General features: G+C 35.2%; 2 protein-coding genes across 9 annotated transcripts in view; one reads left to right on the forward strand and one right to left on the reverse strand.

Moving 5' to 3' along the window:
- kkv (hyaluronan synthase-like protein kkv) overlaps positions 1-22,064 on the forward strand; it is a 46,843-nt gene extending 24,779 nt beyond the window's left edge. The window contains exons 1-10 of one of the 8 annotated variants that reach the window (XM_070653654.1): positions 885-914; positions 1,081-1,239; positions 10,518-11,340; positions 11,421-12,342; positions 12,588-14,319; positions 14,378-14,576; positions 14,869-15,045; positions 19,131-19,334; positions 19,395-19,757; positions 20,383-22,064. In XM_070653654.1, coding sequence (XP_070509755.1) covers positions 1,127-1,239; positions 10,518-11,340; positions 11,421-12,342; positions 12,588-14,319; positions 14,378-14,576; positions 14,869-15,045; positions 19,131-19,334; positions 19,395-19,757; positions 20,383-20,616 — 4,767 coding nt within the window. In that variant the 5' untranslated portion in view covers positions 885-914; positions 1,081-1,126 and the 3' untranslated portion in view covers positions 20,617-22,064. Of the gene's footprint in view, positions 1-884; positions 1,022-1,080; positions 1,240-10,517; positions 11,341-11,420; positions 12,343-12,587; positions 14,320-14,377; positions 14,577-14,868; positions 15,046-15,504; positions 15,682-19,130; positions 19,335-19,394; positions 19,758-20,382 lie in introns of those variants that run through there. The other 7 variants (XM_070653653.1, XM_070653651.1, XM_070653652.1 and 4 more) reach the window with 7 other exon arrangements.
- Positions 22,065-22,089: 25 nt separating this feature from the next.
- LOC139100888 (aminopeptidase N-like) lies at positions 22,090-26,409 on the reverse strand. Its single transcript, XM_070653662.1, has 9 exons — positions 25,708-26,409; positions 25,555-25,648; positions 25,202-25,492; positions 24,953-25,057; positions 24,868-24,899; positions 24,784-24,805; positions 24,436-24,726; positions 23,727-24,378; positions 22,090-23,673 (listed from the first exon to the last, which is right to left on the reverse strand). Exons 1-9 carry the CDS (start codon positions 26,333-26,335, stop codon positions 22,738-22,740), a joined length of 3,051 nt encoding a protein of 1,016 aa, XP_070509763.1. The 5' UTR covers positions 26,336-26,409; the 3' UTR covers positions 22,090-22,737.
- Between the last annotated feature and the right edge of the window lie 42 nt (positions 26,410-26,451).

Raw genomic sequence — 26,451 nt, forward strand, 5'->3', positions numbered from 1 at the left:
TCAAATGAAGTTTTTAAGCTTAAAGATTTACAGTCTTGACTATTACGTAACACGAATAATTGATTCAAAATCTCAACTTCTCCACCTCTACCCTAGACTAGTCTTAAATTGAAGGGTTTGGTCAAAAACTTGATGTCTGCAGAATTTATTGCAAGACTGCAACTTAGAACGCATTGTAAAGTATCTCTAAAAATTGAAGAATTTTACTGATCTGTTCATCTTGTTTAAACTGCTTAAAGGAAATGTAGTTCCACAATCTTTGGCTGAACCCTACAAAATTGCTATGATTCTCAATTGATTATTAGTAAATCATCATCAGGACCATAATCAAAAGGTCATAGGAAAGGTTATGACTTAATTAGTTAGATGTCAAGTACGTCATTGTTATTTCCGGTCTGGCTAGTTCCTTGGGTCTTTTAGCATGAATTAAAGAATGGCTTTCTCATTGCACCCTGGAGTAACTAAAGCTTTGTGTTACTTAGGTCTACGATGTATCTCGGATTGATGATCTAAATCGTGAGCATGTGAGGCTAGCGTAAGGTGGATCTAAGCGTCTGAAGCCACATATGTTAGCCGTCATTTGCCAAGTTTGCCTAATACAAAAAATGACAAATATCATTGTGATGCAGCTTGTCGTCCCCAGAACTAGTCATACAATTAGTCATATAAAATCCTGACTGCTTGATTTCCTTCATTCCTTCCGAAAATTCATAATAAAATATGCGTCTTAATCATCAATACTTCAAAAATTCACTACTTACACTTCCATATATTATTTTCGTATATTTTTATAAATAAATACTTTTTCATATTTACGTATTGGCGCATGGCTTGATCGACTACAATTTAGCCTTCCCCGAACCAGTTCACTTTCGTTACCCTCGCAAGATAGATTGATAGTAAAGACTTTAATTGTGAGTTTCTTGAGTTGTGAAAACAAAAAAAAAATTGTTACTGATTTTACAAAAAAATAATTGCTACTTTCTGTGCCTTTTTGTGCCATAACTTTAAATTTTGCTGAGTAATTTTTGCTGATTATGAAATAATTTTTATTTATTACATTTTCTTCTATAATTATAGTGAGCAAATAAGGAAGGAAAAACGGTGACAAATACGAGTTAATACGATGTCTGCAATCAGACATCGGCCGCTTCAGGCGGGACCTGGCGGTGAGAGTGACGATGGAAATTTTTCGGATGATGAGAGCACCCCACTCACCCATGATATTTATGGTGGCAGGTAATTATCATTTTTTTTATTTATTTAATTATAATTTGATGTGTGAAGCTTGAATAGATTGGCAAATATCTATCAATATGTGTCTCAATAACGATTCATCTTTTGTTTTTGATTTCAAATCTATAAATTTTAAAGCATACAAACAAAAGTATCAATGACTAATATCACTACTGAAGCATGGTGATCATCAATATGATGAGACATGACAAATGCATGCTAATGATGCATGGGTTTGAATGTCAATTTTTCATACCCGAGTGGCATGCTGCATCAGATCTTGCCTTTGATTGTAAAAATCGTTTTGGAAATAGCCGGAATAGTGACGACTAAGTGACGCCCAAGTGATGCCCGGGTGTGTTCATGTCTTTTTAATGTTCTGTCTTCAACATGATGACAAAAAGATGCTTCAGCGATTACACTTTATCTCTCGGGATATTGAGTCTGGTAAAAATGATGTTCAATATTCAGAGGGCGGGTTTCAGGAGTTCAACGAAAAGTGATATTGCTAGAAACGATTTTGTCTTCAAATCTTGTGAAAAATTTTATTTTTTTAATAACCGTCATTTGGTGCCAAATTTTTAATGCCCTGATTGATTTTCTTAACATTTTTCAAACCATGCATTAATGCCGAACAACACACTATAACGAACTTAATTTTTCTTGGCACAACCATGTCACAAACGTGGGTTCAAAACTTTTGATGTTTCATCTTGAAATTCAAATTTGGACCAACGTACTTCACACACACTATAAAATGACATGCCGTCATTTCAGAGATTTGGCACAACTCAGAGTGCCACCCTAGGGACTATGTTGCTTGAGACTATCGGACCGAATTAGAGCAGGGCACCAGGATCATATTCAGTTTGACTACCTATACAATTACATATTCAGACCCCCTATTCAGTTTGACACACTTAGCCAACCGTATTAAAATCAATCAAATTAATTTGTATTGAAACCCGATCAAAAATGCATAATGAAAAGTAAAACTTTTGAGGTTCATTATCTTCTGCTTGTTCCTCCTTACTGTATTCATCAATTCATTAATATTGAATCATTTCATTCATAAAATTTAAATATTTATGACATCCGACTTAATAAGTGAGATATTACACTGCAAAATTATATCAGTGATTCAACAATATCTTGTCCTCCTTTTCATCGTAGCTTGAATTAAAAAAATATAAAATTATAAAGACGTGATGTTTAATATTATGTTTCCAATAATTGAGAAAATATTACTGTAATTTGTGATTAACAAGAGATTATTATGAGGAAATTTACATTTATGCAAAAATCACGATGTTGATTTTAGTCCTCCCATAAATTTCTTAAGTTTACATTGTTTCATACAGATATTTAAGAGTATGTGCAGAGAATATTGAACATTTTTGCATAAATCATGCCTAGAGTTCGTTAAAAACTGCAGGATTGCAGACAAAAAACTGGCAAAAAACGTAAATCTGAAACTTACCAGGGAATGAACATGATTTAATGGCACAAGACACTATGTTGGTCTTACCGAAAATTGAGACCTAAAAGCTGTCTCATTGTCTGTTAAGAGCAGTCTTGAACGAACAATAAGCTACAGCTGAGGTACAGACAATAACTGTTGATCTACATCAGTGATGGGCAACCTTTTATTTTTGCGGCTCAACTTGATGGTTAGCCTCGATTAAGTCTCGTCCAAAACTGCACACGACATAAGGTTCATGACATTTCCAATGATTTTTGAAGGCACTACACTGGTGTACCGCGGCTTACAGGTTGCTCACCGCTGGTGTGCATACTTCGGTGGCTGTATAGATCAGCAGTGATTCATGGCCTCTCGCAGTGGACATCTAAAACTGGCTCTTTTCCTAGTTGCCCTTTTCCAATTGCCAATACCAAGTGCTACACTGTCTTCACCAGCAGTTTCCTTCCAAGAATTATTTCCAATCAAACTGCAGATCTGTGCATCTAAATTTCAGAAAATGCAGGCTTGCGGATCTTGACCGAACCCTAAAAATACCTAGAATTCAATTTTGTAGCTATTTACAACTGAGTTACGTGTCTTAACTCAGGTTCAAAAAGTGAAAAATCTATTTTTGGTCTTAAGCATTCATGCTTCATACCCATTAGCACGTCCATTTCTTCAAACATTCCAGCATCATTATCAACTCAATCAAAAAAATTCCATTATCAACTTCAGACAAAGATGTTAAAAATTTTTCTCACATTTACAGCATTTGAAGTAAATCACATAAAAAATATATTCCCATCAAAAATTTTATCATATCCATCAGTGCCCTTTCAAAAAAATCAATAAAATTCAATATTTGTTTCCATTCAATTTAAATGAAACATAAAACTGTTTCATAATGATCTTTTTTTTTGTGGGTCTGTATGATTTATATCAATAGATAATTTTATTTTAAAAGTTTACGGACAGTGCAATAAAAAGCACGACATCGAACAGAATTTGATTATACAATGTGATTTTTATTGTATGTAATGTTCAGGGGTGTAGGTAGGAGTTTTTTAAGGTGGGGCATGAAAGGGATTTGTAGGGTTTTTAGTAGGATTCCGAGCAACATATTAATAACAGAATGTAATTGATAAGACGCTACAGAGTTGCAAAACAGACGCCTGTGCCAGGCAAAAACCGTACAAATTCTTGATAATTTGTATGGTTTTGGACGAAAACGTGCCTGTGATGACAGGCAAAACCCGTACAAATTCTTGATAATTTGTATGGTTTTGGAGGAAAACACTTTAAATTAACAATAATTTGTACGGTTTTTGCCTGTCACAAACACCTGTTTTGCAACTCCGGGACAATGTTTTGTTACCGCGCTTTGACGGCAACATGGCGTCAACTTTCAAATCATATTAATGGCAAAAATTGAAGTTTGCTGCATCGGTCTGTTCAGGAATGTTGCGTTAAGGGCAAATTTGTCTTACCGTTAATATGTTGACCTAGTGCAGTTTTTACGAACATGTTGTGCTTTTCGGGCCATTTTATGGAATTTTTGGATTTTTTTTTAATCGACTAGAATCGAGATTTCCATAATAAATTCGAGCCTTCTTCGAGCTTTACATGGAACACCCAAAACTTTGACACAGTTGCCCTCCCTATTGCTATTCGCTTCCCCCAAAACACTCCTAAATATTTCCTGACTATACCTCTGCATTAAAATCACCCGTAACGAGTATGAAAACAATAAAAAAATAAAAATTTTGCATGCATAGTAACGAAACTAGCCAAACAAGATTTACAAATTCTTGAGGAAATTCAAATTTGTTTTACAATAAATACATCAATATTTGTTTCAATAACAAAAACAATCAAAAAGCTCATAAATGTAAATTATTGACATCGTCGAGACGAATGTTTTTTACCTTCACAGTTCACACAATGGTAATTAAGCCCTTTTAAAATACTACATACGAAAGCATAAACAACAACAATAAAAGCGAAAATATTTCTTTATGTTGCTTATTCGAACAGCCCGGGTGACACATATGAAGAAGGCTCCGAAAAGATTTGCAAAACCAGCATCTGGGACAGTCAAAAACCTCACAATTTGTATGGTTTTTCTACCAAAATTTTCTACAAATTATCAGCAAATTGTCAAATTGGTTGTGGCAAAAACGCACAATTTGTATAGTTTTCTACCAAAACCATACAAATTATCAACAAATTGTACTGTTTTTGCCTGTGGCAGGTGCTTGTTTTACAATTCTGGCTCTGTCACGAATTTTTAATGGTTCCGCTAAATCTCTAAAAACTTAAGGGGCCGTTCACTTATTACGTTACGCAAAAAAACTAATTTCTAGACCCCCTCCCCCCCCCTTGTTACAAAATGTCGTTAAAAAAAAAATTTTTTGGTTGAGGCTGTTACAAAATCCTAGACCCCCCCCCCCCTAAAAAGCGAACGTAATAAGTGAACGGCCCCTAACCTTAAAGCTATAAGGTCGTCAAACTGTGTTACCTTCCATTTAAAGCTTTCAAAGCTCCGTAACAAAGCCTCATTCATTTGTGTCACTCGGGCACTTTAACATGCACGAAGAAATATCTCAAAGCTTTGTTTTAGTTATTTTTTTCCTTCTTTTCCACTTCTTTACGTTACATAAAGCAACAGAAACGCTTTTTTTTTCTTGTGTTTCACTTTCACTTCAACACATAGCATAATGCAACAACAACAAACGAAATGATACATACAAAAAGCGAAAAGAGGCACAAAAATGTAGAGTAAAGTGACTGTAAATGATGATAGATAAACACATCGAGATAATATAGGTAGAGAAATAAATGGAATACAATCATAATCTCACTTTTTATTTTATTTTTTCTCACAATATTTCCGCTCTCTTATAAGTAAGCATTGATGGTGAGCTGGACTTAGACTGTAGGCAATTAATTATAAAGGTCTTTATGGGTGTATGTAAGAGGAAATACTTGTTTTTGAGAAATTAATGCTTCATTTTAATTCTGATAGAATTATGTAGGAGAAAAATGAAAGTGTTAAAAATGGTTGGTAAGGCTGATTTCGTGGATTATTAATTATTGGATTGTTTGTAATATTATTAAATGCTTTTGATTTTTAAATAATGTTTCTGAAACTTTGGAAATGTGCTTTCCCGATTTCCCGGTTTCGAATGATTTTAAAGCTTAATTAACTGCTTGTGATATGTCGAAGCATTAAAGAATATGGGTTATCGAGGCATTATTATGCTAATAAAGCAACCTGGACAGCACAGAACGTAGAAAATGTTCAAAAATTCTGACACAGACCGGCGAAAATCTACCCTAGAACTGAGTTTCGTCTTACCGGGGCAATATGAAACTAGGGTCTCGAGTTATCGAGTGATTAGGCAGTAAATTTGAAACTCTTGTGAACTTATGAAGCCGGTGGTTTACCTGATCGACACATATTGAAATGTTGCCACCACGGCGACGAGGTGATTCGCGAAAAAAAAAAGGATAGAAGCCCATTATTGATCTGAATGGTCAAAAATAGACGTCTCGAAGAAGTCAAGTTACCTTCAATTAATTTTAACATTTTTTGATCGTCACGAACTTCATCGACTATGTTGTGTTGCTCGGTAGCCAATCTGTAGCCTCGGAAAGTACACGACGTAGATATTTTGCATTCGACACTGGCTAGAATCATGCTAACCTGAAACCACTGTTTCAGCCTTTATTTCACATTTTGTCTTCCGGAAACCACTGAATTGTACTGAATCTTTTGTGATATTTCTTAAAAATTCATTAATTTGTAATTAACCGTTAGGTTGTGTTACGGATTTCTTAAATCTATTTTTCATCAAAGTGCTGTATTTAGCATCGGTTTTTCTAGAGGAAAGTGCTTCCCAATTTGTTATATTTAAGATCTTGATGACTCCTACTGAATTTTTGAGTCAACAATGTTAATTAAACAAGAATCTACAAATGGTCACTACATTCCAGACTACAAACTACTTATAATAATAGAACTAATTTTACTAGTTTGTAGACCACCCAATCCATGTCAGCTGGTTAAGAATTTACACTGTTTTGAATACTTAATTATAATATTTTGTATTTATTCTCATTTTAATACCTGAATTAAAGCAATTAATAATTATTATGTAATTGCTAGCTTTCAGAATGTTCACAGCACAGCTATAAAGTCATGATCTACATAAATTCTTAAAAGAAATAATCTCCATCTTAATATATTTATTAAATATCATCGACAACATTGTAAGTCAACAAAGTATCGTTTTTCATGCTTAATTATTACGTTGACTTTATTGCCTTGGAACTTCATAAGCTAATAAAATAGGGCTTGAAGTGTTATGCAAAAGAGATAAATTAAATGGGTATGAATTGTAGACATTTTTAAGTCCATGAATATGCATTCATTCGTCAAAGTATGTAATTATATTAATTTTTCTGGTCTCAACACACAATTTGAGATATTTATGGAATTTTTACGTTACTTCATGTCTCGGTAAAACACAAAAGAAGTAGCTTAGGAAGTTCAAAATAGGCTGTGATGTAACAAAAATAGATCAAAAAATTTGGATAATTGAAATTCTTTTTTCTCACATTTTTTTACTTTCATTTTGACCTAAAAATACGTTGAGGCAGGCGGAATATCTTTGGTTTGGCTTTTCAGCCAACGCAAAAAATGATTTTATTGGTCGATGTATTGCAGCTGATTATTCACAATTCAGAGATATTACAACACAATTCGATATGATATTTAAAATTTATTTTTGTGTAGTTTATAAAGGTTAAGGTAAATTTTTTTGCTACACTTTCTTGTATCCAAAAATGTCGATGACGGCAGGAGTTATGTTAGGATAATAATAATGTCTATTGCAAATTAAGACTTTTAGGCTCGTGCCTTGTCAAAAGATTACTTTTCTATGTCACGAAATTCTTCCGGAAAGCATTTGATGTCAGCATGACTTTGGATACAGACCAGATTCGATAAAATCCAATCTTAAGCAAGAGTCATGTCGGTCTTGAGTCGAAAATCTGAATCCAGACCGTATGAAGTCTAGTTTAAGATAGGATTTTATTTTTTTCCTTAGAGACAGAGTCATATTGACTTGAGATCGCATTTTTGGTTAATTTTATACTGTATGCAGTTCGTGAGTCTCACGAGTATTCTTAAGTATTATGTACCAATTTTTGACATCCATTCAAGACCAGAACTTCAAATTTTCGATTCCTCAGTCTTAAAAACGTTTCGATCATCCTGTTTGCATTTCGTAGCTTCATTTGCTCATCTTGGATTTGAGTATGGCATAATGCAAATCTCACCATTCCTATCCTGATTGAGAGGATGCCACCCTCAACTTTCCAGTGTTGTTTGTAAAAGCTTGTATGGGCTTTATATCGGTCCCATTAAATACATATCCCTGAATAGAGCTCCGCTTGCAACAGTGCATTTTGTGGTAACAGAGACCCGAACTGCATTGGAAAATCGTTCAAAAATCTTTCTCCAGGCTGGCATAACTCTGTTCTTTGATGGAATCTGGTTTAAATCCAATCATATGCCAGAATTAAGATGCTTTGTTGTCGGATTTTGTATCGATTAACCGATTTGTGATAATCGAGTCTCTGAAACATCGATGATAATCATGCGCTGCGCCGATGCATAATGCACAATGACAGAATGCTTGGTTTTAGCTTCCTTAAACCACTCATGCTTCAGTTAAGTTCCTATTCAAAATTCAATGCATTATTTGTCAACAGCTCCACACACCGACAAAAATTTAAATTTTTCTTTTTCGTGCTCCGATTACGTCAATCGTAAATTGTCTAGTCCAAACAACAAAATTAAAAAATAATTGAAATTTGTTTTTTTCTTCACTATTTTCATTTTATTTATTCAATCGCGCAAAAATAATAATAATGGAAAGCCGAGTTTCACATTTTTTTTTACGCAAATCTATCAATTCATTCATTAATTTGAAATTTTCACTCTCTTTGGCTTTCAATTGTTAATCGATCATACAGAGGCGAATATAGATGTAAAGGGCCTGCTGGCAATTTGTACAACAATAAATCACGTTTTCATATGTAGTGCACGTCTGGTAATTACACACTAAATAATGTGTTAATTTTCAAATAAAGAAGAAGTAAAAAATTGATTTGAAAATAAACTTGTTGGTTGTGAAATATTGCGGTTTCTTTGACGGATTGTCTGTCTTTTGAATAAATTGATAGTTTGTTGTTGGAATGAAGTATTTGTGTCATGTTAGGTTCATGGTGAATGTGATTTGAAAATTGAAATTTGATCGGTTGTTGACAATCTACATTGTGCTTTTTATATACTTTGATTATGTTGATTGGATAATAGATATTGGGGTACAGATCACAAGGGCAGGGATGTGATCCAGGAAGGGATTTTTAGAGTCAATTCTACTTCGTTTTGGACAAAAATCTTCAATTTTTTAAGGCATTTTAAACCCTATTTCACTTGAAAAAGTAAAATGCACTTCCTTCCCTTCCTGGTTATCAAAACATTTATGGCTGCAACCCTGATCCCTAGTAATCAGATTATTATGAAGCTAGTTTTAAGTTAGCATGAGACAACATAATGAATTCAAACGATTAATTGGCTTGGCTACTTGAGAAAACTGAAACCGAGACTGAAATATCCTTATATTAAATTCAGGTCTGCATCTTCTTATGTCTCTCGGTGTTTTTCTAACTTTTTCGAGCTTCGACTCACTTTGGTGGGTAAGGATTGACTGAAACCGTACATGGTATAGGGTTCATGTCCTCGATACACTAGTGTACCACGGTACACTGTTTAGATAGGATTGTTCTATATGTCTTTAACAAGGGTCAGACACTCTCCATGCAAGTATAGTAAGTATTGTAAGTACAGTATTGTAAATTGGAGACTCTGGCCCTTGGTCTTTAACAATTCTCAATTTACTATGGACATTTTTGGGTTTCGAACCACACATTCGATAACATTTCTGCTTGAGGTTCACAAAGGGATGTCTTCTAACTGATAAAAGTTCAACTTAAGTACCAAAATACTTGACTTCTGTTCCAAAAACTCTCTATACCCAAAATTTTAGCATCTAAATGAACAAATCACTTTATGATCAACCCAACCATAACAAAATTTCTCATAATTTTTCAAAAACCCAGACAAATATGCGCTCATATTCATCATCCACTTCCGGGGAACTATAATTTAATTAAATGACGTTGGTTTTAAATAAAAATTTTCAGTTTCTTTTTTACGTATGCATAAGAAGCCACTCATACACCAAACTTATTTCCGAATTCCCTCGCAAAAAAATCACTTCAAAGCAATTAGTTTTAGTACATCCACCTAAGCAATTTCATTAAATATTTCCATTATTATTGTATTTTTTTTGGTGGATTCGTAATAACTAATGAAATGATCGAACAAGCAGTTTACTGTCGTAATTTGATGAGTTCGAACGTGCTGTGTATTTTGTTGTTTGAACAGTGAAAAGTCAGTTATTTAAGTCAATAGATTTAGTAATGAATTAGGTGTTTGATACATGACAATTAGTACAAAAGGAAGGCATTTTAAAGGCAAAGAAATGAAGTCAGATATGTCAACATTTCCAAGCTTCTATAGTCATCATTATGAAGTGTGTAATGATGATGATGATGACGATGACGAGGATGAAGAAATTCCATTAATTGAAAATAAAAGGTTGAATCATTCGAGACACTTAAGACAAGCACAGATTTAAGATTAAGATTCTTATTGTTCATTCTGTTCTTTTTATTCTCATTGCAGTACGCGTACAGTTCAAGAAACAAAAGGATGGGACGTGTTTCGAGATCCACCGATCAAAATCGATTCCGGTTCAATGGCCAATCAGGCTTGCATGGAAATAACAGCAAAAATACTTAAAATTGTTGCTTATATAATAACATTTATACTTGTTCTGTGTGGAGGTGTTATTGCAAAAGGCTGTGTACTATTTATGTCTGCTCAATTAAAACGCGATAGAAAAATTCAATATTGTAATAAAGATTTGGCGCGCGATAAGCAATTTATAGCAATATTGCCCGAAGAGGAACGTGTCGCATGGATGTGGGCAATAATAATTGCATTTTCTGTACCTGAAATTGGTGCATTTATCAGATCAGCTCGTATATGTTTCTTCAAATCATGGAAATTACCACAAAAATCACATTTTCTATTCATATTTCTTATGGAGACGTTTCATGCTTCGGGATTAGTTCTGTTGTTCTTTGTTGTACTTCCAGAACTTGATACCGTAAAAGGTGCGATGTTGACGAACTGTGTATGTGTCATACCCGGTATTCTTGGCCTTTTATCTCGTACATCAAAGGAAGGTAAACGTGCTGCAAAAGTATTAATGGATTTAGCAGCTGTTGCCGGACAAGTAACAAGTTTTGTTGTATGGCCAATGCTTGAAGATCGTCCTGTATTATGGATGATACCTGTCTCAGCTATAATGATATCATGTGGATGGTGGGAGAATTATGTATCCATACAGAGTCCATTCTCGATGATACGTGCATTGGGACGTGTAAAGGAAGATTTAAGATATACAAGATACTTTGCTTACATGTTTTTGTCCGTATGGAAGGTATGTAACACATAATTGCATGTAACACGACTTTTTCGATGACTCATCATAATAAATTATTACCCATTTTTCTCTTATAGATCATGATCTTCGTCTTTACCATCATTGTATTACAATGGTTTGAGGGTGATGACCCAACAAACATCTTTAGTCTGTTCAGTAAAGGCTTCGGTCCACACAAGATTGTTGTTGAAGAATTAACAACGTCCTTCGGTAAATCACTTCCTGATCTAATTGATGCATCACAAATTGGAGATATTATACAGATTGATGCTTCATATAATACTGTTATTCATGTGCTCATAATTCAAATACTTGCTGCTTACGTCTGTTACATTTTCGGAAAGTTTGCATGTAAAATCTTAATTCAGGGCTTCAGTTATGCATTTCCAGTCAATCTAACAATTCCTATATCAATATCATTATTAATCGCTGCATGTGGTATACGCAGCAGTGATCCATGCTTTTATCATGGCACCATACCCGACTATTTGTTTTTCGAAAGTCCACCAGTATTTAAACTAAGCGATTTAGCATCAAAACAAATGGCGTGGGCATGGCTCTTATGGTTATTCTCACAATTTTGGATTACATTACACATATGGATGCCTAAATGTGAACGTTTAGCAACAACGGAAAAATTGTTTGTATCACCAATGTATAATGCACTGTTAATTGATCAGTCTATGGCACTTAATCGTCGACGTGATGATCAAGCTGATGTTAAGACAGAGGATCTTGCTGAAATTGAGAAAGAAAAAGGTGATGAATATTATGAGACAATATCCGTACATACGGATGGATCAGCTATGCCTAAATCAAATGTCAAGTCTAGTGATCATATTACGAGAATTTATACATGTGCAACAATGTGGCATGAGACAAAAGATGAGATGATAGAGTTCTTGAAGTCTGTCTTGCGACTTGATGAAGATCAATGTGCACGTCGTGTGGCACAAAAATATTTGAGAATTGTTGATCCTGATTATTATGAATTTGAAAGTGAGTATTTTGCTTTGTGATTAGAAAGTTTGGTTAAAGCATTATAAGTAGATTTTGAGTAGCATTGAGCATTTATTTACTTAAAAAAGTGTTAAACAAGTGCTTGCTCTCTCATTTTATTTGATTTTTGATGGATAACCAGCATTTAATTATGCGTTATTGCATTGAAAATTGCAAACAAAAGCTTGATGTGAGAAAGTTTAATCCAAAGTCAATGATGCTGAACATTTTTAATATTTTTGCAGCTCACATTTTCTTCGATGACGCTTTTGAAATCTCTGATCATAGTGACGATGACATTCAAGTCAATAGATTCGTGAAGCTACTTGTCAACACTCTCGATGAAGCCGCTTCGGATGTCCATCAAACACAAATTCGCTTGAGAGCACCGAAAAAATATCCAGCACCATATGGCGGTCGTCTTGTATGGACATTGCCTGGAAAGACAAAGATGATTGCACATTTAAAAGATAAGGATCGTATCAGACATCGTAAGCGATGGTCTCAAGTGATGTACATGTACTACTTGCTTGGTCATCGATTAATGGAATTGCCAATTAGTGTTGACAGAAAAGATGTTATTGCCGAAAATACATACCTTTTGACACTTGATGGTGATATTGATTTCCAGCCTAATGCCGTGACACTTCTTGTCGATTTGATGAAAAAGAATAAAAATCTAGGAGCAGCATGTGGACGTATTCATCCTGTTGGATCTGGTCCTATGGTGTGGTATCAAAAATTCGAGTATGCTATTGGTCATTGGCTGCAAAAAGCTACCGAACATATGATTGGATGTGTACTCTGTTCGCCTGGATGTTTCTCACTTTTCCGTGGTAAAGCTTTGATGGATGACAATGTCATGAAGAAATACACAACACGATCTGATGAAGCTCGTCATTATGTCCAATACGATCAGGGTGAAGATCGTTGGTTATGTACATTACTGCTACAAAGAGGATATCGTGTAGAATATTCAGCTGCTTCCGATGCCTATACTCACTGTCCAGAAGGTTTCAACGAGTTTTATAATCAACGTCGTCGTTGGGTACCGTCTACAATTGCTAACATTATGGACTTGCTTGCCGACTATAAACGAACAATTAAGGTCAATGACAACATTTCATTGCTGTACGTTTTCTATCAAATGTTGTTGATGGGCGGTACAATTCTTGGACCTGGTACGATCTTTCTTATGTTGGTGGGGGCTTTCGTCGCTGCTTTCCGTATTGACAATTGGACATCATTCTACTACAACATTATTCCTATATTCCTGTTCATGTTCGTCTGCTTCACATGTAAATCAAATATTCAACTGCTTTTGGCACAAATTCTATCCACATTATATGCGCTGATTATGATGGCTGTAATTGTCGGTACGGCGTTACAGTTAGGCGAGGACGGTATCGGAAGTCCATCGGCTATCTTCTTGATATCTATGGTGGGGTCGTTCTTTATAGCGGCGTGTCTGCATCCGCAAGAGTTTTGGTGTATTGCGGCCGGTATCATTTATTTACTATCCATTCCATCTATGTACTTGTTGTTGATTCTCTACTCAATTATCAATCTTAATGTCGTCTCATGGGGAACACGTGAAGTCGTCGCTAAGAAAACAAAGAAAGAAATGGAACAAGAGAAGAAAGAGGCAGAAGAAGTGGCAAAAAAAGCAAAACAAAAATCACTTCTCGGTTTTCTTCAAGGCGGTGTCGGTTCTAGTAATGATGAAGAAGGTAGCATCGACATTTCAGTTGCTGGATTATTCAGAATTCTGTTATGTACACATGGAAAGACGAGTGATGAAAAGGCACAATTGATTCATATTGCTGACTCATTGGATACAATGAAGAAGAAGATTGATAGCATTGAGAGACATATTGATCCACATGTTGGTCATCATGGACGTAGGAGAACGGCATCAACTGGATCAAAGGATCATCATTTAGGATCTGTCGCTGAAGTTGCATCTGAGGAAGATAGGTAAGTCCTGTAGACTGGTGAGTCTAACTGATATTAATTTGTTCATCAAATTTGACAGTAGCAGTAGTGAAGATTCAGAATCGGACACATCAACAGCACCACAAAATGAAAGAGATTTCCTTACAAATCCATACTGGATTGAAGATGCTGATTTGAAGAACGGTGAAGTTGACTTTTTGTCAAGTGCTGAAATTCAATTCTGGAAGGATTTGATTGATAAATATTTATATCCAATTGATCAAGATAAGGAAGAACAGGTGAGTGACTTTTGTTTGGGGATGGTCAGAACTGGAAGTTGATTTGGGTTTTGTATGGAACAGTCGATCCAAGTCGATTTGGGTTTTGTATAGAAAAGTCGATCCAAGTCGATTTGACGCCGTAGACAATCGAGTTGTCTCCCATCCAAATAGAATCGACGGCATATAAAATACGAGTTGGCATTGACCCAAATCTACTCGATTCCATACATAATCCGACTCGTCTTCAAGCTCTGGACATCTGAACATGCTACTAAACAATGGAAGTAATATTTTAAACTCTATATACTAGGCACGTATCGCTCACGACTTAAAAGATTTGAGAAATTCATCAGTATTTGGATTTTTCATGATTAATGCCCTCTTTGTCCTCATTGTATTCTTATTGCAATTAAATAAGGATAATTTACATGTTAAATGGCCCATCTCTGCACGTATTAATGTTACCTATGATGAAATCACCCAAGAGGTAAATGCTTTTAGGGACATCGAACTGTGTTGCAATCGTTAAGCTTATAATTTAGTTTTTTATTGCTTTCTACTCACCAAATTTAGAGGTTTTAGGTATATATCTCATGTAAATATCAATCAACGGGCCGTAAATATTTTTGAATACCTTTTGTTGCTACGATTCTGTGACTGTCGATGTCCCATTTAAAGAATATTTATTAATTTTTTGTTTTTTCTTTTTTTTCTTCTTTTTTTTTTGCTTTTCATTAACTTCTTACACACAAACTACACACTACAAAATATATATATTATTTTATTTCCGACTCTACTCATTTTTGGACTGTCAAAAAAACAAAATTTTTTACTTCTTGACCAAAATTTGAATTTTTTTAAATTAATTAAACACAAAAATATTTGACAAAATTCAAAAAAATTGGCATCGCTGAATATTTAACGTATTTATTTGCATCATAAACAGGATCGCATAGCAAGCGATTTGAAAGAGTTAAGAAACAAATCAGTATTCGCCTTCTTCATGTTCAACGCATTATTCGTACTGATTGTATTCTTATTGCAACTTAATAAAGATAAACTTCATATTTTGTGGCCATTGGCGCCGCGCATAAATGTTACATTCGTTGAGGAAACATCTGAGGTTTGATTAATTATTTTTTCACACACAATTTGAAAAATAATTAACTTTTTTAATGTGTTTGGCCAAAATTTTATAATTTTTTTGTTTTTCTTACTATTTCCTCTATCTTTCATCTTCTTCCTTACCTCATAATTTAGAGTGAATAATAATAGTTGTGAGGTTTAATGCTAAATATCCCCAATGTGATAATATCAACCTACCCCGCAGTGATGGGCAACCTGTGTGGCGAGGAACATTAGTTGCACTGCACCCTAGTGACATTACACATTAGTGTGACATGTCTTATAGTGGCTTATCACAATAGTGACACGTTTATTTGTGATACGGCACACTGGTGTGACACATGTTCTAGTAACATGGTACACTAATGTGACACGTCTACTAGTGACACAACACACATTAGTGTGGCACATTTACAAGTGACACGACACATTAGTGTGACACGTCTATCAGTGATACGGCACACTAATGTGGCACACCTACCTAGTGACACGGAACAATATTGTGACTAGTCTACTGGTGACATGGCACATTAGTGTGACACGTGTATTAGTGATACGTCATACGGCTAACTAGGCCGCCAAACGACACGAACCTTACACCGTGTACGGTTTATTACGAGGCTTACTACTAAGGTATGCCGTGATACACTAGTGTGCCATGAAACATATGTCGTGTACAGTTTCGGTCGAGACTCACAACGTTGCCCACCACTGACCTACCACCCCCTTATATTACCAAACATCCACTGGGGTTTGGCTTGTTGTTGTATAAAAATTACCTTCCTTCTCTCACCTCTTACCCATAAACTAATGGATTAATGAGTGAGGCTGTGTTTACTTTTTTGATTTATTTATTATTTTATTTCCACTGTGTTTTGTTAATCATACTTTAAGTTTGTTTTCCTTATCTGGATTCTTATCTAATGTTTATATAAAAAATATTAAGGCTGGTGAATAATTTATAAGCACAAAAATATGTTATTTCAAATAGGATTTAAGATTAATGTTCATTAATGCTCCTTATCCGTGCATAATGTGCGATATTTACTTGACGTTTGATGAAAAATTGAGTTAAGTTGCAATTGGGCAGGGTGTGGTGTGAAGTTTATGGTTTGCATACTGTGAGTAGACATGTGACTTGGTTGATTTATGATAGGAGTGTCAATTTTAAGTATATAGTTTCTGGTAGAATTGTTCATTAAGGCAGCTGGATTCCCGAATAGCCTACGATGTAGAAATGGTCAAAGATCGTGCTCCAGGATGACTTGACTCTGCTCTCTGGCAATTTTTCGTCGGGCATAGCCTGGGGCTAGAGTCACGATAGCCTAGAGCTTAATTTCGGCCATTTCTGAGCTGAATGCCTTTTGGGGTTGTTGCTTAAGTTGTTAATTGTTTGAAGCAATTACTGACAAAATTCATTTACATACCCAGCAGTCTTTTTGGTGACTTGTGGCTACTTTGTTGAATTCATGATTTACTTTCATATAGAAAGACTTCAATGACTGTAAAGTTACCAAACTTTAGTTGAGTTAGGCTGTTAACTTCAAAGTTTTGTCAAAGTAGCTCTATTGAGATGTACAGTCAACCTGCCCATCAACCTTTAGTTTCTATAATATTCTTAGTAAGGGATCTCGAGACCCTGACGCGTTCTTGAGGTTTGTTGAGATCCACACTTCGAAGAGTTTTCTTGTTGTCTCGGTCTCGGTCCTAGTCATGTTCTCGGTCTCAAAAATTCATCGAGTCCGAGTCTTCGGAAAACCCCAATTCTAACACCAGTCACTATAACCAATTTAATTTAGGTACAGACATAAAGTTTGTATCTACTTAGAGTCGGCAGCTAATTTATGAATCAAGATCTATGAGAATATGCTAAATCAGCAATAGGCAATTAGACACCATTCGAGTGTTTTGTCTGATTGATCCACATGTCATGCAGACCATTCGGACCCTGCCCACAAAAGAATGTCAAGTAGATTCCAAACATTTGCTTGAAAAAAAAATCCTTTACCTCAAAAATTCCTTCAATTCAAAAAATTCCAATCTGTTAATGCAAATAATGTACTCATAATACACAACCATAACTGCATAACAGACATAGAAAAATGAGAAGAAATTTCTATTTGAGAAATAATGTCTCATTTTTGATGTCCAAATGCTAAAATTGACCTTTAAACATTTTTTTGACTAAATGCAACATTTTGTGACTTGACATTATAACTTATACATGTGATAACAACAACAATAACTGTTTCAAATGCCAATCAACATCAATCATATTTGTCATACATAATTCACATAAAATATACACCAACATACACATAACCACATCATACATTATTCATTACTAATCATTTGAAATTTATGTTCATCATCATTCATTATAAATACGCAAATAATTCACACAATTCCCACAAGTGACAAAAATTTATTATTTAATTTTAGTTTTTTGAAAATTTTAACACAAAAGATTTGTACAGAAATAAGATTAATTTTAATTGGTTTGATGATTTTTGTACGTCGAATGAGATTTGTTGGATTTAATGTCAGATTATGGCAGTGTTTGACTACTGCCTTAGACTGTACTTAGACTATTGCCAAGTGCAATATCCAGAGTCTGTCAATATAATGTACCTAGCAACAATTTGTGAATCACGTATACGCAAACCGAGTTGGTGTGAATAGAAACAGCGAAAAAGTACGCCAAACTCATCAGACTTTCTCTGGAATCAAACTCAGGTCTTTAAGATTTGTTGGCCGACACTCTACAAGTGCAATGTAGCATAAAGTGTAGAGAACTCTCAATTTTATCATGAGAACTCAAGACAATGAGATTTGATTGTAAAATTGACTAGTTTTGGACCACCTTCAGTGACCTAGTCGTGAGGATCTTAACTAATCCAATTTTCGATTCTCAAAAAATCAAACATTGATTACCCGAATAGCCCACATTAGTTAATTGATGAGAATCGAGCTCCAAGCCGGCGCGACTTTGCCTTGATGTCTTGGATTCAATCCGAATCCGACACCATGTCAGAGCCATGCCGGTTGGTGACGGCATATTCACTGACTTGCGCTATTCGGGTTACTAAACTACATACACTAAAAAGGCATATAGACCGAACATCCATAAGATCGATCGATCTTATAAGACGCACAATCACATAAAAAATCACATCCAATAAGCAAATCCAATAAGAATCTCATTCGACCAACAAAAATCACAAAACAAACCCCCATACCAATTTTGGCCAAAAAAATCCTGTTAACAAAATTTATTCAAAAATTTGGGAACTAATTATGTGGATATTTTGTGACTCATTCATCATCCCGCTATTAATCATATTAAATTAATTCACAATATTATTTAGAATCCGATTCCAAATATCTAATGCTGATTTATTTTCTTAAAATTCCAATCCTCCGTAAATGTCAATGACAATAATTTAGGTTCATATCTCGAAAGAATATCTCCAACTTGAGCCAATTGGTTTGGTATTTGTGTTCTTCTTTGCCTTGATTTTGGTCATTCAGTTTACTGCCATGTTGTTCCATCGTTTCGGAACTATTTCACACATTTTGGCATCAACTGAATTGAACTTGTCATGTAATAAGAAGGCTGAGGAATTGTCACAAGATGCATTGATAGACAAGGTGAGTTTTAAAGCATTTTCAGCACATTCTGTGGGTATTCATACTTAATATTCATTACAGCATGCGGTGGAAATTGTCAAAAACTTGCAACGACTGCAAGGTATTGATGGTGATTACGATAATGATTCCGGTAGTGGACCCGATCGAATAGCACGTCGTAAAACAATTCAAAATCTCGAAAAAGCTCGACAACCGCGTCGACAAATTGGTACACTTGATGTGGCCTTTAAGAAGCGTTTCCTTAAACTGACAGCAGCTAATGAGGAGAATAATGTAGGAACTCCAATTTTAACAAGACGATTGACAATGAGAGCTGAAACAATTCGTGCATTGGAGGTTCGAAAGAACTCGGTTATGGCTGAGAAGAGAAAATCACAAATGCAAACATTAGGAGCTAATAATGAATATGGAATTACAGGAAATGTAAGTATGAAGGTTGCTGATCATGTCTAGGCTGGTCTAGGCGGGTCTGTGCTGGTCTAGATAGGCTTATGCTGGTCTAGGTTGGTCTATGCTGGTTTAAGTGGGTCTAGGCTGGTCTAGACGGATTTAAGCTGATCTAGGCGGGTCAAGGCGGGTCAAGGCGGGTCAAGGCGGGTCTAGGCTGGTATAGGCGGGTCTAGGATAGTCTAGGCTGGTCTAGGTGGAAATAGGCGGGTCTAGGCGAGTCTAGATGATCTAGGTCGATCTAGTCGAGTCTAGGCGGGTTTAGGCTGGTTTAGGCTGGTCTAGGCTGGTTTAGGCAGGTCTAGGCTGGTCTAGGCAGGTCTAGGCTGGTCTAGGCGAGTCTACGCTGGTCTACGCGAGTCTAGGCTGATCTAGGTGGGTCAAGGCGGTTCAAGGAAGGTCTTAGCTGGTCTTGGCTGTACTAGGCTGGTCTAGGCTGGTCTAGACTGGTTTAGGCGGGTAATAGTTGGTCTAGGGTGATCGAGGCTTATTTAGATGGGTCTAAGTTTATCTATTCTGGTCTAGATGGGTTTAGAAGGGTCATTACTTAACTGAATTCCCTTAAAATGCCATTCATTAACAATCTTAACCTAATTTTTAGCACAATAACAATCTTCAACTGCCAAGTCGTCCAGTACGTAGTTCAAATGCCGGCATGAGTGTTAAGGAACTCTTCAACTCAAATGGCGTTGCAAATCATACAATTTATGGTGCAACCGGTGCCGTAAATCAAGCTTATGAGCATGTAGAAGAAGAAGATGGAAATTCCATTAGATTAACACCTAGAAATCAATCGTCATGGGCCACGAATTCATCAAGTACTCAACGACTTTAGGAAATTAAATTATAAAATGTAGCAATTATACTCAAATTAATTGAAATTAATCATGTGATTCAATTTTTTTTTACATAAGAAAATTAAAAATTTTCAAAGAGAAATTAATGTTGAAATTTCAACTCACAACTTAATTTAGTCATTGCAAAACTGCCGCCCATCAAATTTAAATGAAATTTTATATAAATATATTATATTAAATGTTTTATTGATATTAAGAAATACTCAAATGATTTTTGTAAAGAAGTAATGGATTAAAAATCAGGGTTGGTGATCGGTGGATGATTGCTGATTAATGATGAACTGGTAGATATGACCTGATATGTCTTAGGCAGCACGAATGGACAGTGATACATTTTAACTAGGTAATGTCTAGTTGATGATTAGTTCAAACAAGTTTTTGTCCATTCGGGTAGATGAACTAGACAATAACCTTCAATAATTGTTAGAAAACTTCAAAATTCTCATTTAAGTCTCAAATTATAAATTATAAAATTAAGAAAATTTAAATATTTTTGAGCTTTTTGGTTAACCTACTCAATTTATGGTATGAAAAAAGTAAGTGTATACGTACTTAAAATTAAAATTTAAATTAAAATTAATGAAGATTACTCGATTGACACATCGCAACATACCGCATTTTTCTCTAGAAAAATTTAAATCAGCTGTCCAGGCAACTTTGAGTGACATAGTTGATACGACAACGTAGCAGTTTCTTAGCCAAAACGTTATGCTGCTTGGGCAACTTCAACTGTATGCTTGTCGTATTGAGGGCAAGTATCAAGGTTACCTAACGACTACGTGATGGCTGATTTACATTCATATTGTTATAAGTGTCTGTTCGTACTCATGGTTACTTAGTGTCCAATAACTGTTCTTGATATCGTGCTTCCAGTAATCGGTCACAATTCGACAATTTGCCAAAACCATTTAGTGTTCCTATACACTGGCCTAAATAAATCCCAACAGTCATCCAATCACCAACTCTTCTGCAAAATCATGCAAATAATTCATCCGTACATATTGTTGTAAGCAGAAAGTCTGAAAAATAATTTCTCTTTTATTAATATTAATGTCATAACGTAATTAAATTTAAATTTATATGCTGCCGATCAATCTATTAAGCCTTTTTATCTCCTTTATATGAATGTTTTGTTGACTATCGAGTTGAATTATTGACGATTATTGAATTTATGAATTTTTGTCGACGTGCTGTCTGTTGTCGACTTGATAATTGGATAATTAAGCTGAATATTCAACTTTGCTGACAAAAAACATTTTTACTTCCACTGCTTTTGTAGAAATTTTATAAAAGAAAAAAAAATTTTCCTGCCATTTTTTTTATGTAAAGAAATTTTTTTATTTTCTTCACATTAATTGTTCTATAGAAATTTTATTGTAATTATTATTGAAGAAAAAATCGACAAGAAGTTAAGAATTTGTAAAAAAAAATCAGAAATAAAGACGAAAAAATTTGGAGAAAATTTGTGGGTTTTATTATTAATTTGTGAAGTTGGGTGGACAAAAGGCTGTTAGAACTAGTTATTAGATCAGTGGTGGCCAACCTGTGAGATGTGGCACACGGGTTTGACCTAAATATTGCTCTTAGGCTGCTGTGTGCTGTGACATAAACAAGGTTGCCCACAAATGTACTAACTGGACTAGTGGTGAACAACCTATGTGTCGTAACACACAGAGTCTGTGTCGTGATACAAAAAACGTTGCCCGCTACTTCTTCAACTAAACCAGTGCTGAGCAACCTGTGTGTCGTTAAACATATTTTTTGTGCCGTGACACAAACAAAGTTTCCCACAACTACATTAACTGGACCAATGGTGAACAATCTATGTGTCGTGTCACATAGTGTTTGTTGTGTGACACAGAAAATGTTGCTCGTTACTTTGTTTAATTAGATCAGTGCTGAGCAACATGTGTGTCGTGGCGCATAGTGTTTGTTTCCGAGACACGAAAAATGTTGCACACCAAAGCATTAATCAGACATTAATTTTCCTTTAACTAGTTATAACATATTTTTGTCCACTCAGAGAAGCTAGTAAGTCATCACTTAATTCCCAACTAATCCTAACAAGTCCTTCAACCTCAACATCAATTCCTATTCAACTAAACTCTCAATCCAACCCAAATAGCCACAACAAATGCAACAATACTAATTTTCAAACTTGATCCACTGTCTGGTGTTGTTGTTGGAACTTCTGTTGATGACGATCCAAGAGTGGGATCTGAACTTGTAGGTGCAACTTCTGTTGTTGTAGTGTCAGGAGCTGGTGTTGTTACCTCAAATTCCCTCTTAAGAAGTCTTACAATCAAACTCATTTGTTTTGAGATTAGAGGCTGCTCCTGTTCACGTAAATGTTTACTTGTGGCCATAACAGCTATTTCAATGTCTTCTTTAGTAATTCCGGTGTTGTTAATACTCACAACATGCTCGATGAAACGGAATTGATCTGATTCTGTGTATATAAAATTGGCAATATTTTTCAAAATTTCGATCCACGACCAGCCATAGCTGGATGGTATTTCTTGTCCTTTATAATTTTTAATAAGTTGAAAAGCTGCAAACATTCCATTTGGATTCTTAAGGACGCCATTAAAGATTGCTCGTTTTTCAGCCAGTGTGTAATTGACGTTATTATTATGCATACCAAGGGAAGTTTCAAGGAACTCATACAAATATTCTGAATTTTTGGTACAGGCAAGAGCAGCAATCAGTCTTGACTTATATCTAGATGTCGATGGTTCATAAAGTTTATTCATTCTGTTGAAGACATTGATGAACTCATCACGATCTTCTGTGTGCCTGAAATAATTGCAGAGAATCTCTTCTTCCAATCCTGGTGGGATTCTTTGTTCTCCTCGAGCATCCATTGCACCAAATTTAATTGCATCTCGAATACACTCTTCATTTCCAGATCTACAAGCTATGGCGTTGGCTAATTGTCTGCCATAACGAACTGGAAGTTCTTCTTTTGGAATAGCTTCTTTGTCAGACAGTTCATAATGATTATAGAAGGTTTTGGACAGATGGTACACGAATGTCTAGAAAATATGGAAAATTAAGAATTAAAACAGCATAAAATCCTTCAACTTACATTAAGAATCTCATTTCTAGGTCCATAAGCATCAAACATTCTATTAAAGTAGTCCATAGCAACATCCCATGCAAAATAATCAGTTTCATGTCTCAAATACAACAAAATTTCATATGGAACTTCCATGTCAATATATCCAGCAAATGCAAGATTAAGACTGTCATCAATCAACTGAACTCTATTGGATATATGAATTTTCTCGAATTTTTCACTATTTAAGGCTTTTATCAATGCATTCCAATTCTTTGCACCATAATTGACTCGATAATATCCGACCTGCTGCTTGTTAAAGATGAACCATTCCTCGCCATCATACGTTAGATCCATAAATGAAAAGCTATTTCCTTCTCCATCAAGGAAGAAATGAGATGGACTTGTCTCTTCAAAATCGATATTTGATGCTGTTCCATAATTGAGTGGAATGAACCAGCTACTTGTGTCATTGACATTTCTTGTTTTATTGTCAAAGAATCGTTCCTGAGTGAGATGGAATGTCGAGTCAGTTGGATGGAAATGAACACTGACGAGTGGAAATCCTTCTTGATTTTCCCAAGTTCTAAAGATGCGTTTGAAGTCATATGGAAGAGAACGACTGTCAATGACTTCTTGGAATGCAGCAATAAGTTCATCTGATGTAACTGATCCATATTGACTGCAATGAATTGAAGTTATTAAGGATTTATTGAATTTTTACTCATTTAAGACTTACTTTTTGGTTAGATAACTGTTGACTGCATCCTTAAAAGTCTCGTCACCTAAAGTATAGTTCAACATCCTCAATACACATCCTGCTTTATCGTAAGTTATATCATCAAATGAGTTATTAATCTCTTCAACTGTGAGCAGATCCGATGACATTGTATGGGTGCTCTCAGATGCATCCGTTCGGAAAGCATAGAAAAGCATGACATTCTTTTGGTAAAATTGATTCATTTGCCATTCTGGATAGATCTGATCTGTGAGGTAGTATGCCATAAATGTGGCGAATCCTTCGTTGAGCCTGGATGATAAAGAGATTGTTGATATAATGTTAGGTAAGGATTGAATATTTATTTACCATAGGTAATTCCACCATTTTGCTGAAATTTAAGAATATTTCGGAATTAAGGATGGTTTCTCTACTCAAAGTATTCCTACATACCTGTCACTAAATCACCGAAAAACATGTGTGCTCTAAAAATAGAATTTATTAGCAAAACTGCAGATTATTTCAAAATTAAGCCTACAATTCATGAGCAATCAGCCTTACACCTCTCTGCATCAAGTCATGTGATATTTCATCTTCATCATCTTCGTACACCAAAGCTTCCTCACGATATATAATCAAACCCCTAAAAGACAAAAATTATTATTTTCAACCAGAGTTAGCAGGACTTTGAGAGCCTGGACTCCAAACGTCCGGAATCAAGTGGAAGCGCCTCCACATTAAAATCCTGCCAATTTTGCTTTAACAAGAGATTCGTCACTAAACTTACCAATTCTCCATTCCACCTCCTTTACCGGGAATTGCACCTGAATCAAGCTTCGGCAAGTTAAACTTCATTCCTCCGAATTTTTCAAGTTCATTCAAAAGCTTCACAGAATTTTCTAAACCATATCTTGCATTCATTTCCTTTCCAGGTCTTGTGTAGATGCTTTGAAGTGCTTCTCCGTCAATCCTTGTGTCATTATTTGAAAGGTATGTGAAGTCAGACACTAAGAATGCTAATAAGTATGTGCTCATCTTAGCTGTTGGATTGAAAATTGTGTCTGTTGTGCCGTCGTCACTGAAATGTAATTTTGGGTATTTTATACTCTTCCTTAATGGAATTAAAAGAGTTCGACTCACTTTGCATTTGTAGTATTAACTGGTGCATTGGATACAGCATTGTATGTCGATGGATGACGAATTGTAACTTCAAATTCTGTTCTGAATTCAGGTTCTGTAATAAAATTCATCGAAATTTCAATGCTGATCATCAATCTTAACATTAAGTCTCACCATCAAAGCATGGGAAAGCTCGACGAGCTTCAACAGCTTGGAATTGAGTTGTTGCCAAGTATTTGGTCTTTGGCGACTGATTCGCATCGAATTCAATATAAGAGTCCCGGAAAAATCCATCATATATCGTTGTTAGCAGATTTGCAGAATATTTTATGTCAATTTCAATGATTGTGTCTACTGGAATTGAGTCAATGAAGTAAATTGCCAATGTGTCTACGTCGTGGTTTTGATAGAAGTCGATAATTCGAATGGACTGCATTGAGCTTTTGTCGGTGACAGTGATTTCATTAATTTCATGATCTTTCGAGTGAAGAAGGATTCTATCAGTTACTTCCAAAATTCTCACATCAATCTTGACTTCTCCTGTGTATGGAAGTGCTCCAGTATCAAGGTTGCTGACATCAAGATAAATGCTATAATGTTCAGGTTTAACTAACTTTGGAAGTCTTAAAGCATTTCCAAATTCATCAAATGATTTCAAGGCATTGTGGATGTAAACAGATGCAGTGTTAGCTTTGGAGCTTGTTGCCCAGTCCTTGTTGAATTTTATGTTCTTTAAGATTTTATCTTTTGTTTCTTGATTGATAGCTTTGGATCTATTTTCAAGTCTTGTTAAAATATCCATGATCAGTTTTTCATCCTTTGCTGTTGATATACGACTTGAAGCTCCTATGAGAAGTCCATCGATGAATCCAGGATCAGAGCTACAAATTGTAAATTCAGAACTTTACTGCCTTAAAA

This window comes from Chironomus tepperi, unplaced genomic scaffold (genome assembly GCF_022539635.2).
Source record: "Chironomus tepperi strain 1889 unplaced genomic scaffold, CSIRO-AGI_Ctep_v1 contig_73, whole genome shotgun sequence".
Taxonomy (NCBI): domain Eukaryota; kingdom Metazoa; phylum Arthropoda; class Insecta; order Diptera; family Chironomidae; genus Chironomus; species Chironomus tepperi.

What these genes read in the sequence shown, in the direction of transcription:
- LOC139100888 (XM_070653662.1), bottom strand. Translation starts at nt 26,335, where the DNA reads ATGGATATTTTAACAAGACTTGAAAATAGATCCAAAGCTATCAATCAA. An exon ending in AGCTTTCCCATGCTTTGATG is followed by an intron (nt 25,649 to 25,707) that starts GTGAGACTTAAT and finishes ATTTTATTACAG; the next exon opens with AACCTGAATTCAGAACAGAA. An exon ending in AGGCTGATTGCTCATGAATT is followed by an intron (nt 24,900 to 24,952) that starts GTAGGCTTAATT and finishes TTCTATTTTTAG; the next exon opens with AGCACACATGTTTTTCGGTG.